General features: G+C 46.7%; 1 protein-coding gene across 1 annotated transcript in view; it reads right to left on the reverse strand.

Annotated features, from left to right (window-relative positions):
- Positions 1 to 1,261: 1,261 nt before the first annotated feature.
- Positions 1,262 to 14,922, reverse strand: part of LOC120943359 (dehydrogenase/reductase SDR family member 4-like) — a 73,356-nt gene continuing 59,695 nt past the window's right edge. The window contains exons 5-6 of the mRNA XM_040356646.1: positions 3,967 to 4,037; positions 1,262 to 1,361 (exon numbers count right to left, since the gene is read on the reverse strand). Coding sequence (XP_040212580.1) covers positions 1,262 to 1,361; positions 3,967 to 4,037 — 171 coding nt within the window. The remainder of the gene's footprint in view (positions 1,362 to 3,966; positions 4,038 to 14,922) is intronic.

Here is a 14,922-nt window from a genome sequence, read left to right on the forward strand (position 1 = left end):
ATATTTTGTTTCTTGTTTTCCTCCTCTAAAACCTAGGTGCGTCTTATGGTCAGGTGTGTCTCTTTATAGAGCAAAAAATACGGTATGTGGAAGGGAAAAATGTGGAAGAAAAAGGTGCACAAGCAGCAGGGATGACCGCAGCCTGGAGAGGATTGTCAGGAAAAGGCCATTCAAAAGTGTTTGGGACTTTCACAAGGAGTGGACTGAGGCTGGAGTCAGTGCATAGAGAGCCACCACTAACAGACGTATCCGGGCTTCAAATGTCGTATTCCTCTTGTCAAGCCACTCCTGAACAACAAACATTAGAAGCCTCTTACCCGGGCTAAAGAAAAACACACCTGGTCTGTTGCTCAGCGGTCCAAAGTCCTCTTTTCTGATAACAAATTTTGCATCTGATTTGGAAACCAAGGACCGAGAGTATGGAGGAAGAATGGAGAGGCACAGTGTGAACTTTCCACATTCTGTGTTAGTGAGTGAGTGAGTGAGAAACTTATATAGCGCAAACAAATGCGAACTTAAACGCATTTGGGGAGACATGTCATCTGCTGGTGTTGGTCCACTGTGCTTCATTAAGTCCAGGGTCTTACCAGGAGATTTTGGAGCACTTCATGTTCCTTCCGCAGACGATGCCGACTTCATTTTACAGCAGAACTTGGCACCTGCCCACACTGCCAAAAGCACCAAAACCTGGTCCAATGACCGTGGGATTATGGTGCTTGATTGGCCAGCAAACTCGTCTAACCTGAACCCCATAGAGAATCTATGGGGCATTGCCAAGAGAAAGATGAGAGACATGAGACCGAACAATGCAGAAGAGCTGAAGGCCGCTATTGAAGCATTCTGGTCTTCCATAACACCTCAGCAGTGCCACAGGCTGATCACTTCCATGCCACGCCGCATTGAGGCAGTAATTGCTGCAAAAGGGGCCCATACCAAGTACTGAGTACATATGCATGCTTATACTTTTCAGAGGTCCGATATTGATCTATGTACAATCCTTGTTTTATTGATTGCATGTAATATTCAAATTTTCTGAGATTGTGGATTTGGGGTTTTCATGAGCTGTAAGCCATATTTGTCACAATTATGACAAATCACGGCTTGCACTATCTTTCTTTGCATGTAATGAGTCTCTCATATATTAGTTTCACCTTTTAAGTTGCATTAGTGAAATAAATGAACTTTTGCTTGAGATTCAAATTTGAGTTTCACCTGTATATTTGGTTTTAAAAAGTTATAAATCATTCCCTGCCAAGTACAATTACAGCGAAATACACCAAATTTTTATCACATTATTTAAATAACTTACTGATTGCGGTATGTATCCAGCGAATGAAGAACAGATTATTATTGATCCACTCCTAATTAATATAAAACAGAGTATTATGTGCAACACTGCTTACAATTGTATGATCATTAAGAAATGTATAAATCCTTGTTACTGGTTAAAAATATTTGCAATTGGTTAAATAAAATAACTCATATTTAGGGATGGATGAACAGTTCGTCCCAAACTTTGGCCATTTGCTGAACAGCGAATTTGCAGGGTGTTCGCCCTGACGAATACCCTGCAATACACTGAGCGCTGCACAGTGCATTCGGCTCCCTGATTGGGCAAAGCTTTGCCCAATCAAGGCGCAGTGTAAGCTGGTTGTTGCGGCATCCTTAACTAATGAGTCATCAGCTGTCAATGGGTTTTCCTGCTGACCGCTAAACAATAAAAAAAAGTGCCAGTAAAAAAAAAAAAAAAAAAAAAAAAGAAACTGCGTGGGGTCCAAACAGTTACTGTAAAGCGCTGCATCTGGAGAGGAACCAGATGCCAAAAAAAGGGTGTAAAATCCGTACCAGACCCTTATCCGGGCATGTAGCCTGGCAAGTCAGGGACAAGGGCTTCATCCCCGAAACCAGGGTGACCCCACACCATTTTGTTCTCTAGTTTAATAGCCAGGTGGCGGCAATTGCGACCGCGAGTCACATTACATTTTTGCTGCAGCATGATTTATGCATCCTACAGATGTGCCACTTCACAGGAACATTAACCACTTAAGCCCCAAGCCTGTTTTTCAGATTCGGTGTTTACGAGACTAAAACTTTTTTTTTTGCTATAAAATTCCTTAAAACCCCCAAACATTATATATATTTTTTCTAACACCCTAGAGAATAAAATGGAAGTCCTTGCAATACTTTGTCACACCGTATTTGCGCAGCGGTCTTACAAGCGCACTTTTTTTGGAAAAAATTCACCTTTTTAAATAAAAAAATAAGACAACAATAAATTTGGCCCAATTTTTTTACATATTGTGAAAGATAATGTTACGCCGAGTAAAATGATACCCAACATGTCACGCTTAAAAATTGCGCCCGCTCGTGGCATGGCGTCAAACTTTTACTCTTAAAAATCTCGATAGGCAACGTTTAAAAAATTCTACAGGTTGCATTTTTTGAGTTACAGAGTAGGTCTAGGGCTAGAATTATTGCTATCCCTCTAACGATCGTGGCGATACCTCACTTGTGTGGTTTGAACACCGTTTTCATATGCGGGCGCTACTCGCGTATGCGTTCGCTTCTGCGCGCGAGCTCTTCTGGGCGGGGCGCTTTAAAACATTTTTTTTTGTTTTCGTATTTATTTTTATTTATTTTACAATTTTTAACACTGAAATAAAAATAAAAAAATCATCACTTTTATTCCAATAAAAGGAATGTAAACATCCCTTGTAATAGAAAAAAGCATGACAGGTCCTCTTAAATATGAGATCTGGGGTCAAAAAGACCTCAGATCTCATATTTAGACTTAAATGAAAAAAAAAAAAAAAAAAAAAAAAACTGTACTTTTTTTTTTTTTTATTTGTCATTTGAAAAATGTGCCTTTAAGACGCTGGGCGGAACTGACGTTTTGACGTCACTTCCGCCCAGCAGAGCTATGGGGACGGGTGAAGGACATTTTTCCTTCACTCGCGTCCCCAGTCAGCAGCCGAGCGCACCCGATCTCCTCCGCCGCTACCGACAGCTACGGTAAGCGACAGAGGGCGCAGGAGAGCGGCGGGAGGGGGAGGGCCCTCTCCCGCCACCGATAACGGCGATCTCGTGGTGAATCCGCCGTGGAGACCGCCGTTATCGCTGACAGGACCGCCCACTGAAGAGATGAATATCTCGGTTGTGGCAGCAGCTGCTGCCGTTACCGAGATATCCATCTTTAAAGTGCCGACGTATAACGACGGTGGGTGGTTGGTAACTAGTTAAGGGGACCCCTCAGGCGCTATATTTAAAGGAATTTTTAAATTTTTATTGTTGCACTTTAGGCATAATTAAAATCACTGCTCCTGAAAAAAAAAAAAAAAAAAAAAAAGAGAAGGTTTTATTGATACATGTCCCCCCAGGGCAGTACCCGGACCCCCATACCCCTTTTATGGCCAATTACTTGCATACAAGCCTTGAAAATTGGCACTTTTTTAGACTTCAATGTCTACCTCATATTACAAAAGAAATTAAAATGACAGACCAAGCAATCGTGCACTGAGCCCAGGTTCACACTGGGCTGCGGGAGTGAAGCCGCAATTAGAGACATCTGTGCAGGTTTCTGCACAAATGTCAATGTAAATTGCAGGCTGAAATCGCAAAAAGTAGTACAGAAACTACTTTTTGAAATCGGTGCAGCGCCACAGATGCAAGGTCGCACCAATTAGGATGGTGCCATTGCGGGCAAATCCTGCCGATTTGACATGTCAAATCGCACCAGTGTGATCAAGGGCTTAATGAAATATAACAAGCTAATTTCTTTTAAACAGTTTATTTGGAATAATATAGTTAACATTATAAAAGGGAGAGGATGATATTACTGGAGAATTACAGTATAATCATATGAAAATAGTTACTATGCATATATAATAATAATAATAATAATAATAATAATAATACTAAAAAATATGTGGAATTATTAAATAAAAGAAAATAATGAAAAATGGTTACCCTTGTTTCTGGATGTGAGGTACAACAAGTTTTATCAAAAGGAAAGTTGATATTACATTGACATGGAAAACCTAGCAAATGATAGAGTAATTATCAGTACAAATTTTGATTTCATGAATTATGTTCAAATTCAGCAATCTTTAAATCTTTACTAATACTAATTATTCCTATAGCCCCAATATTAAAGTAGAAATCTAGGGGCAGATCCACAGAGAGAGTACGCCGTTGTATCTACTGATACGCCGGCGTACTTTCAAATTTCCCGCATCGAATCCTCAAACCAAGATACAACGGCATCTGGGTTAGATCCGACAGGCGTACGGCTTCGCACGCCTTCGGATCGTAGATGCAATACTTCGGCGCCCGCTGGGTGGAGTTCTCGTCGTTTTCCGCGTCGGGTATGCAAATTAGCCATTTCCGACAATCCACGAACGTACACGCGGCCGTCGCATTTTCTTACGTCGTCTGTAGTCGGCTTTTTCCGGCGTATAGTTAAAGCTGGTATTTTGCAGCGTATAGTTAGACTTGCCATGTTAAGTATGGCCGTCGTTCCCGCGTTTAATTTGAATTTTTTTTTATTCTTTTTTTTTGGCGCAAGTCATCCGTGAATCGGAATGTACGTAACTCACGTCTAAGTTAAAAAAATGACGTCCTAGCGACGTCATTTAGCGCAATGCACGGCTGGAAATTTCGGGGCGACGCATGCGCAGTTCATTCGGCGCAGGGACGCACTTCATTTAAATGAAACACGCCCCCTAATCGCCGATTTGAATTCCGCCGCCAGAGATACGCTACGCCGCTGTAACTTACGGCGCAAAAATTCTTTGAGGATTCAAAGCAGCCAAAAGTAAGTTACAGCGGCGTAGCGCATCTCACATACGCTGCGCCGATCTATTTCTTTGTGAATCTACCCCCTAGGATTTACTGTCCACTACCACCACCACCTGCAATTTTATTAAGTCCCAGTTCACACTGGAGCGATTTGTAATGCGAAATTGTGCGATTTCAAGTGAAGCCCCAGTTTTAGATAGAAAGGGGAAAAGGGGAGCCTCACTGTTATCATGGACCCGCTAGAAAAGATTTCCCCTTAGTAACTGTCATAGTGACAACAAAATCTGCAACAGGAACACAGACAACAGTACAAAGCTAATAGGGTTTCCTTTCTTCTGATACCCAATTATGGAAACATTTTTATTTCTAAGTTAGGCCCCTTTCACACGGGGCAGTGGAGGCAATATACCGTCGGAATTGCCGCGGGATTCGGCCGCTAGCGGTCTTAACCCCCGCTAGCGGCCAAAAAAGGGTTAATACCACCCGCAATGCACCTCTGCAGAGGCGCATTGCTGGTGGTATTACCACTGTTTCCCATTGTTTTAAATAGGAAGGAGCGGTGAAGGAGCGGTATACACACTGCTCCTCTCACCGCCCCAAAGATTTTTTTTCTCTCCTACCAGCGCATCGCCTCAGTGTGAAAGACTTCAGGCTTTCACATTGAGAGCGCTGGGCAGGAGTTTTTCCAGGCGGAATTTTTAGGGCTATACCGCCTGAAAAACTCCTCAGTGTGAAAGGGGCCTTAGAGTTGCAGATTTTCCAATACTTCCTGTCTGTTAAACCATTGTCACTGTGATAGTAAGACACAATTATCTCTAATGGGTCTGAGTTGGCAGTACAACTCAAAAGGGGTTTAAACCTTTTTCCACTCAAACAATACAAACGAATACCTCCTTGATATTTTGCAGGTCGTCCTATTTAGGAGTGTTTAAATGATACATTTAACATACAAGAATAGAACAATTGTGCATAAATCTAGTAAGCTGCCAACATTTCCACTAGACAAAGTGTAAATACATATATTTGTCTACCGCTACAACTAAAACTCATCTCCCACGAAGCGGACATGGACACTGCCCCAGTCAATACTGTTTCAACTAAAAGACCCACTCCGACAAGCCCACAATACCCAATGTGGGAAAAAAGAAAAGGCAAAGAAAATCAAAGACAATGGTCCCACCTGAATAAGGACTAACATTTTTTTTGTCATGTTCCTATTTCGGAAATAAGAATCCAAACACAAACCCATTGGTAACCATTGATGGGTGGGGGGGATTCCTCTCCCCCTTTTTTTTTTTTTTAAAAACCTAGTCCCCCCCCCCCTTTAAATTTTTAATTTATTTTCTGTGAGGGGATTGGCAAAGTAGATTTTGCTAGATCTTTGGGAGAACTAGGCATCAAATATATTGCCGTGCTGCTCATAAAAGGTTCATTAAAAGTTCATATTTGTTAAGGGCGTCTTGTACAGGGGTGGACCACATGTGCCTCCACCTGTCCCTGGGAAACCAGTAGGTCTCTAAGGGCTAGGTTGTCTAAACCCAAGGGTTAGACATTTATTCTATTTATTGTAGGGTTTCAGGGGGTGTCTCCACTTCCGAACCTCGGTAATACATGTTAGGAGACTTTCTAATTATTCTTCTTTTCTGTCCTTCATTCCTTTTTATGTTCTTTTGATTTCAACAATGTGCCTAACATCCCCATCTATTGCAGAATTTCAAATTTCCAGATTAATGTTGGACATCTTAACTTTTTTTTCCCCATCACATAGTATCATCAATAGACTTTTCACACAAACACATTCCTTTACTAAACATAATTGACATGCTAATTCCCTACCCCTGAAAGAAGACATCTGACCTTTAGACTGCTAACTCACAACACATATCTATCATGAATAGCATCTTCACACAAACAGTGTTATTAGCATACATAATGAAAGGTCTTGGAGCAGACCCAATTAACACCTCAAAGACATGTGTCCCCCCATTGAATGAAAACACTCCATTTGGAGTCAGACTTTAACAACTTGTAATCAAAGATATCCTGCAATATATGAATTATCATTAATGTCCCATCTCATGTAATCTATAATTAATATTTCCCAGTCACCCTATGACCAAAAGGGGCACAGGGTGACCTTAGACCCAAGAGTCATTAGTAACGCTGGCACAGGAGTACCCCCCATCCTTCAAAAGTCTCTGGTTGTCACGGGTCATTCTGTTACATCTCTCCCCTTTCGGTGGGAGACTGACACAGGAGGGAACCCCAAACGGGTTGACTCCGAAGTTAGTCAGTAGTTCCAGTCCTCCAATGCTGGTATCCATATTATACCCCAAATAAATTGCTCCAAACAGGGCATTACTCACCCAGCCAACTTCTGCCCCTCTCAGAGAACATGCCTGCTGCTGGGGAGAGGCCTGGCCTGGCCCTTCTCCCTGGAGTCCTTTCAGCCGCTGGAGAAAAGACAGGGTGACTGGGCTCAGTCCATCATGCTGTTGGGGATCTGGGCCAACTGGCCCCCATCCCTGGGGTATACCAGTGGAGACTGAAGTCCCATCCACTGGTGGTAGGTGAAAATCCCCTGTTGCTTGCAAAGCTGACATCCTATCTCAGTGCCGCACCATTTTCTGGGGTTGTGTCAGTGAAGACTGAAGTCCCATCCACTACCCCAGGAACTCCCTCTTCCGTTAGTTGAGAGCAGAGGCTTGTGGCACTCTGCTCTGTTGCCAGCTCTTCTGCTGGGTTGCTGTGAGGGGAGACCACAGTCCCATCCCCCCGATATCAGCTCAAGCTGTAGTTGTGTGCAGCGGTCAGTAGCATCCTGCCCGGCTGCCAGTGATTCAGCTGGGAGTAAAAGCTTTACCACCTCAGCTTGTTGCTGGAGAGATGGGCCAACTGCTCCGGCTCCCTGGAACTCCACACCATCAACTTCGGCTTTAGGGATGAGGAATACCCAGAAATGCTGCGGTAAATCGGATACCAAAAAGTTTTTTTTTTCCGCCGAACAGACCCTGAACAGCCATGGAAGACATGTGAGCATGGGACAGCAACGCCGACAGTCGAGAAACGCGCCAAATTGAAAATGGATCAAACAGATAAAGCAGATCAAACAGCCCTGCATAGCCCCGGACACCGCCGGTCAGATTCAGACAGCCCATCAGACTCGGCCACCGTCGGTCAGATTCAGACAGCCCGCCGGACTCGGACACCGCTGGTCAGACTCAGACAGCCCCGCATAGCTTTAGAAAGCCCTGCACACCCCTGCATAGCATTGGATGATCGTGCACAGTCCCGGCCAGATACGGACACTTCAGTACAGCTCCGGAGAACTGGCGAGTCCTGACAGTTTTCATTAAGGAGCTAAGTATATATTGATGTGTATGGATCAGATGGAGGTCTGTTAACTAGGCTGTTAATTATGCTAAAATACTAGAATGTATTGCTAGCGAGATGCTGGAAGAATTTGGTGCCTAAAAATTTCTGAATAGCTTCTCAAAAGCTTCTCGAACGCTCTTGAATAGCTCTTAAAGGACCAGTAAAAGGAGGAGAGAGGTGTGCCCTATGTGACCTGTATGGAAGGGGTGTATGCTATATAGGTCATATATGAGTATGCTGGGGCTGTACACAAGAGATATACGGTACATGAACGTTAATTATATTAAATGGAAAAAAATTGAATTTTGGCAGCCGGTCAGTGTACACTGTGGGGGATATTGCAGAATGAATGTCAGGAAAAAAACAGAAGTACATTCACAAGTGAACCCACAACAAAAACATCCAAAAACACATATAAAGATACCGCTGGCATCACTGACAGCCAGAGATAAAAGACTATGTACACGGGCTGCTACGGCTGTAGCAAGGGCTTCAGTGATTGAAACAAGGGGGACAGAGTACTCAGAGAAACCAAGAGCAGCACCCCGTATGAGCCTTACCTCGTCAGTGGAAATAAAAGAGGGGCAAGAGCAGGTAGAAATAAGTACCGAGGGGGCGTGTCTAACTGCCGAGGGAGAAGGACATACTCTGGGCGAGCTCCACGAACCCAGCCTAAATCCGCACCCATCGGACTCCTAAATTTAAAATCGAACCCTGCAAAGGGCTTGCACCTACCTCCAGGTCCCCCCGGACCACCAACTGGCCGATTCTGACTCCCTGATCGGGCGGATTCAGCTCCTCGCCGGCTCCATCCACCGCAGCCCGGCCGCCATCTTGAGGCCTACACGGCACACGGACCTGTCGCGGCCTACAGCCGCATCCCCCTGCCACCGGACCTCCCGCTGTGATGCCCGACCGGTTCTAGAGTCCTAACCGATCGACTGCGGACACTTCCTGGCCTCCGTCCGGCTGGCTCCCGGCCGGCCTTTTCCTCCACCGAGCAGCCGCCAATTTGAGGCCTACGGACCTACCGCGACTTGCTGCTAAGCCCCGCACCTTCGGATTGCCCCGGAAAGCCCCCGGCCCACATCGGATCCCTGACCGATCGATCGTAGACGCGATCGGGCTCCTATCTAGCCTCCTGCCTGCTCCCGATAGGCCCCGTTCTCAGTTGGACGGCCGCCATCTTGCGGCCTACGGATTCTCCGCGGTTTCCTGCTGCCTCCCCCGCCTCCGGATTGCGCTGAAACCTGCCCAGCCTTTACCAGAACTCTGGCCGATCTATCCCAGACGCATCCAGGATCCTGACCAGCTCCCAGCTAGCTCCCGATTGGCTCCCCTTCACACAAACCAGCCGCCATCTTGAGGCCTAAGCTGGACTACCTGCCTCCTGATACACCCGGGACACTCCAGGACTTCTGATAATCAGGTACACCTGCCTTCCCCCGATCCCTTCCACGGCTGGCTGCATACACGCCCGCAACCACTATCCACTGCAGCTCTCGGCGCAGTCAGAATACCTCTTGACCCCTGACATATTAGCTCCCCAGGGCATAGAGACTTGCCTGATTCGGCCCGGGGACCCCATTACTGAGACTTGTATAAAACGGTGCTCGAGTACCCGAGATGACCGCATGATTTGAAAATTCTGGCACACTGAGGACACTAAGCTAGTTTTTTGGGGCCTTTTGACTCGAAAATGGGCAGAACACACAGAAGTACCTCAACCCCTCGATCCGTGACTGATCCCGGAACCCAGCTTGGCTCCAACATTCCGGAGATGTTCCGGACCCGGTCATCGACACACAATGCAGAATCACTGGCCTCCCAGGCTTCACACAATCCGCACACCCTAACCCCGTCATCGTCTGCTGGATCGATTGTAGAGGGCGGAAGAGCGGCAGCTCCAAGCCTGCTTGATTTACAAAGAGACCTGCAATCGGTGGCCCTGGATATCAAACACACCCTGACGACCGCGATAGCCGACTTGAAGACCGACCTGCAGACGATAAACGTCCGTCTGAAAGATGTGGAAGAAGACACACATCTCCAAGCTGCGGCGATCAGGCAAGTCCAAAAGACATATGACATGCACCTTCCCCATATGTTTGAACTACATAGACATGTAGAAGATTTGGACAATTGGGGCCGCAGACACAATATAAGACTAAGGGGTCTCCCCGAAGGAATTGAACAGGCTTCCCTAACACAGACAGTTTGCGCCATTTTTAATGACCTGCTTGAAAGGCCTGCAGAGACACCGATTGAGATGGAGAGAATTCATCGTGCTCTGCGACCCCCTCCTAGGGACACTGAACCTCCCAGAGACATAGTGTGCTGCATTGTAAACTTTCCCCTGAAAGAGGAAATTCTCAGAAAGGCCAGGGTCAGGGGACGGATCCTGTACAATGGCGCTGACATAAAGCTGTTCCAGGACTTATCACAGATAACCCTGCAAACCAGACGCACCTTGCGCCCTCTGCTGGACGTGTTGCGAGCACGCAACATTCCCTACAGATGGAAGTTCCCGTTTTGCCTATCAGCCACCGCTAGAGGGCGCACCGCTCTACTTCGCACGCCGGAAGATCTGGCAAACTTCTGTGAACAACTTGACATCCCGCCTGTTGACATACCGGACTGGTACTCGTTCTACTTCCCAACGGAACCATGGAAGCCGACCTCGCATGCGTCGTCACCTAAAGCGCAACGACAAAGATCCAGACGCCGCAGACTTGATCCCACCTCCCCAGGTGACCGCCCTTCTCGTCGAGATCAACCCTTACATCCGCTGGGCCATGCTGATACTCCCCGCAGAGGGGACCGGGACATGTGAGTGCCCTTACAGATGTTCGGAGATTCATGGATCAGTAAGTTAAGTTAAGACATCTCCTCCTCGACATCCACCTGCTCTGAGGGGAATGGGGGAAGGGGAGAGAAATCCCCCCCTTTTTTTTTTTTTTTTTTCTTTTTCCTCTCTTTCCTCTTCCCCACTTGAGTTCATGTCCCCGCCTGCATCCCGCCATGTTGGCTAAGTACGTTCTTATGACGCACTGACAGTATTCCAGCCCTCCACCATGCTCCTAATTTTATTTATTTTTATTTTAAATTGGCTAATATTCTTAGGACTGTGTCTCCTACAAAGTTCGGGCCCATCGCCCTGTTGTTTAAAGTTTTGATCAGCCTAAATGATTTACTGTCTTGCAGTGTGGAATGATGCTCTCCCACCCTTCCCCACACCCCCCCCCCCCTTTTTTTTTTTTTTTTTTTTTAGGGGGGAGGGGGAGGATGTTCATGGGTTACTTGATAGACCTTGTGACCAACCTGCCAACTTACATGTACCCTCTACATACTTCTGATGCTCTGACCTGGGCCTAAGCTAGGATGATGCTGACCCTTTTTGACCCTCGATTATGCGGGCTTGATTAACACGTGTCTTGTTCTGTTGCTCTAAGGCATAGGCAACAGCTAACACAATGTCCCCTTTGTCGGGCTGCTGATATGAAACTCTGCTGACTCGCCCGGCGTTGGCCCCAGGTTCGGAGCATCGGAACACTTAGAATGTCCAATACGGCAGGGGGTCAGAGAAGTGTTGGGCGTCGGCCTTGCAGCCTTAATGCTTCCAAGTTATCCTTTGCCTCTTGCATTAACCTAGCTTCTACGCAGACACTGGACGGGAACCATGACATCATATGGGGTGTGTATCTAGCCATGACCCCTCCGGGTCTTGTTGTCACAATACCGAAAATGTTAGTCTGGGCCTCCTTGTCAGGAATGCACAGTTACGCCCCCTTGTGTCTCCCCCTCCCATCCCCTCCACCCCCCCTCTTCCCTCCCCCTCTTCAAACACTTTTGTTTAAGCTTGGTTCGAGTACACTGGGAAAAAAATTATTACTCACTGTTTATTCATGTGATGTAGGATATGATTTGATGTCGTGTTAGGATAATTATGCCTTACCTGTTTATTTCTATGTTTTGTTAACTGATCTATGATCTCCATAGAATATTGATCACTGTCATTCCGTTTTGGGCCGTCCCTCTAATCCCCCGCCCTTGTATGCAACATATCTTTGCTGACCGCTTCGCCCATCTTAAGTTACTGAAATCCCCCCCAATACAACCAGGACTCTTCCTGATGTGTGCTCCATAGCATACTGCTCGATTGTTGCAACTCTTCATTCTCGTTATGTCCTCATTTGTGCCGACCCGTATGTTCCCCCTCCAGGTTTACAAACCCCACACAGCTGTTCAGCAGGACTGCAGCTGACACTCCGGACTTTCCCCTCACGTCCATTGTTTAGTCACCCTCTAGGTATCTCGGTTATCCGTGCAATTACCTCCGGTACTTTTTCTTTTCCATTGGCCGAGTGGCCTCCCCCTCCGTGATCTAACCCCCTTAGATCCCCAATCCTTGATCCGCACTTCCTTTACACATCCTCGTACCTCAAACTTTACACCCCCTTCTCTTCCCCCGATACACTTGCCTTCCCTTCGTCCTATTTTCCTCTCACCACTCCCCCCCCCCTTCCTTACTCCTCCACTCCTCCCTTGCTTACTCCCCCCCCCCCCCCTTTTTTTTTTTTTCTTTTCTCCTCCTTTTCCCTTTTTCTCTCTCTGGAGGCCACTCCTCCTCGCACTCAGGCTCGCTCGTCGATCGCCTCATTGACCCCAGAGAGGGTTTACTCCCTTACTTCACCCAAAACGTCTAGACCCTAGTGTCCTATCACCCGAACCAGTCGAATGGACAAATCAAAACATCTCTATCTCAAATGCCTCTCGCTAAACGTTAAGGGCCTAAACGTTCCAGAAAAAAGATCTCAGGTTTTAGCCGCGTTGACTAAGCATGGGGCGCACTTCCTGCTACTCCAGGAAACTCACTTTAGATCGGACGCCATTCCTAAACTGGCGAACCACGTTTATAAGCAAGCACTACATTCCACGAACCCAGTCTCCAAAACCAAGGGCGTCTCCATCCTTATCTCTAAGCATGCTGATTTCCAACTACGTGACACTTTGATCGACCCTGACGGCAGATACATTTTCCTTAAAGGCACGTACGCATCCAAGCCAATCACCCTGGCCAATATCTATTGCCCGAATGAACACCAAGTTACCTTCTTCAGGAAAATGAGTGACCTCCTCTCTACCTTTCAGGAAGGTCTGTTACTCCTGGGTGGGGACTTTAACACCCCACTGAACCCGACCCTGGATACCTCTTCCGGAATTTCTGCACTCCCATACCGTGCGATCCGGCAGATCAAACTGCAACTACAGGCCTTGACACTTCACGACACCTGGCGTACCTTGTTTCCGCAAGACAAGGATTATACCTTCTTTTCCCCCCCACATCAGAAGTACTCGAGGATCGATTACTTCTTTGTCTCTCAAACCGACCTCTCGTTCTTATCTCAGGCCACTATTGAACCAATGTACTTATCCGACCACCATCCCATAACCGTAACACTTGTTTTCCCTGAGGTGAACAAATCTACTAAATCGTGGCGCCTAAATCCCTCCCTGTTGAAAGACCCAGCAACGATTGAGCAGATCAGATCCCATATCCAACTCTACTTCCAGGAAAACTCCAACCCGGAGATCACGCCAGTTACACTCTGGGAAGCGCATAAATGCGTTCTCCGGGGTAAACTTATTGCCCTAGCGTCAGCCGCCAAGAAACAGAGTCAGGAACTTATCAGGACACTGGTTCATACTATTAACAAATTGGAAGCCTCGCACAAACAGTCAACCTCGCAAACTGTGTTGCAGGACTTGACACAAGCTAGATGTTCTCAACTAGATGAACTAGGGAAACGCACAAGAAGACGTTACGTCTTGCAGCAAAAAGTGTTCTACGAACACGGCAACAAAAGCGGCAGAATGCTGGCACGCACGATACAGAACGCTAAACTCGCTTCCAGGATTCACCAAATCCGAGACAAACATGGTGCACTCCTCTCTAGAAATGAAGAAATAGCGGGACACTTCGAGGAATTTTACTCGACCCTCTATAATTTACCCCGTGATGACTCGGAAAACATGGGGGTGACCGGACGAACAGCCCGGATGCGTGAATTCCTAGCTGAGTACTGTCCCAAACCCATTTCTTCTCAACAAGCTGAGGCCTTGGAAATCCCCTTGTCCAAAGCAGAATTGCATCTAGCCATAAAGCAAATGAAAGTGGGTAAGTGCCCGGGCCCAGACGGTCTCCCTTTAATATACTACAAGTCTTTCCGAGATACTTTATCCCCTGAGATGCTTAACATGTTTAACTCGTTGTCAAACCCGAACGCCCATCCAGGCAGGCTTTTAGAAGCACACGTGACAGTTATCCCTAAGGAGGGCAAAGATCCTCTATCGGCCTCTAGCTACAGGCCAATCTCTCTACTCAACGTAGACATTAAATTATTTGCGAAAATTTTGGCCAATAGGCTGCTCCCCCTCATTCCTGGCTTAGTAACTTTGGACCAAGTAGGCTTTGTTCCTGGCAGAGAAGCTAGGGACAACTCCATACGCGCTCTGAACATACAGCACTGGCTACGTGCCTCGGGCTCCAAGGGATTTTTCCTATCCCTGGATGCTGAGAAGGCGTTTGACAGGGTGGCCTGGGACTATATGCGGGAGGTATTAAAAGGTATTGGTCTCATGCCCCGCATGGCTACGTATATCAACGCCCTATATTCCAATCCCTCGGCAAGGGTGAAGACCAACGGCCTCCTGTCAAACGCCTTCTCTATCGGTAATGGAACACGGCAG

The sequence above is a fragment of the Rana temporaria genome, chromosome 1 (genome assembly GCF_905171775.1).
Source record: "Rana temporaria chromosome 1, aRanTem1.1, whole genome shotgun sequence".
Lineage (NCBI taxonomy): Eukaryota > Metazoa > Chordata > Amphibia > Anura > Ranidae > Rana > Rana temporaria.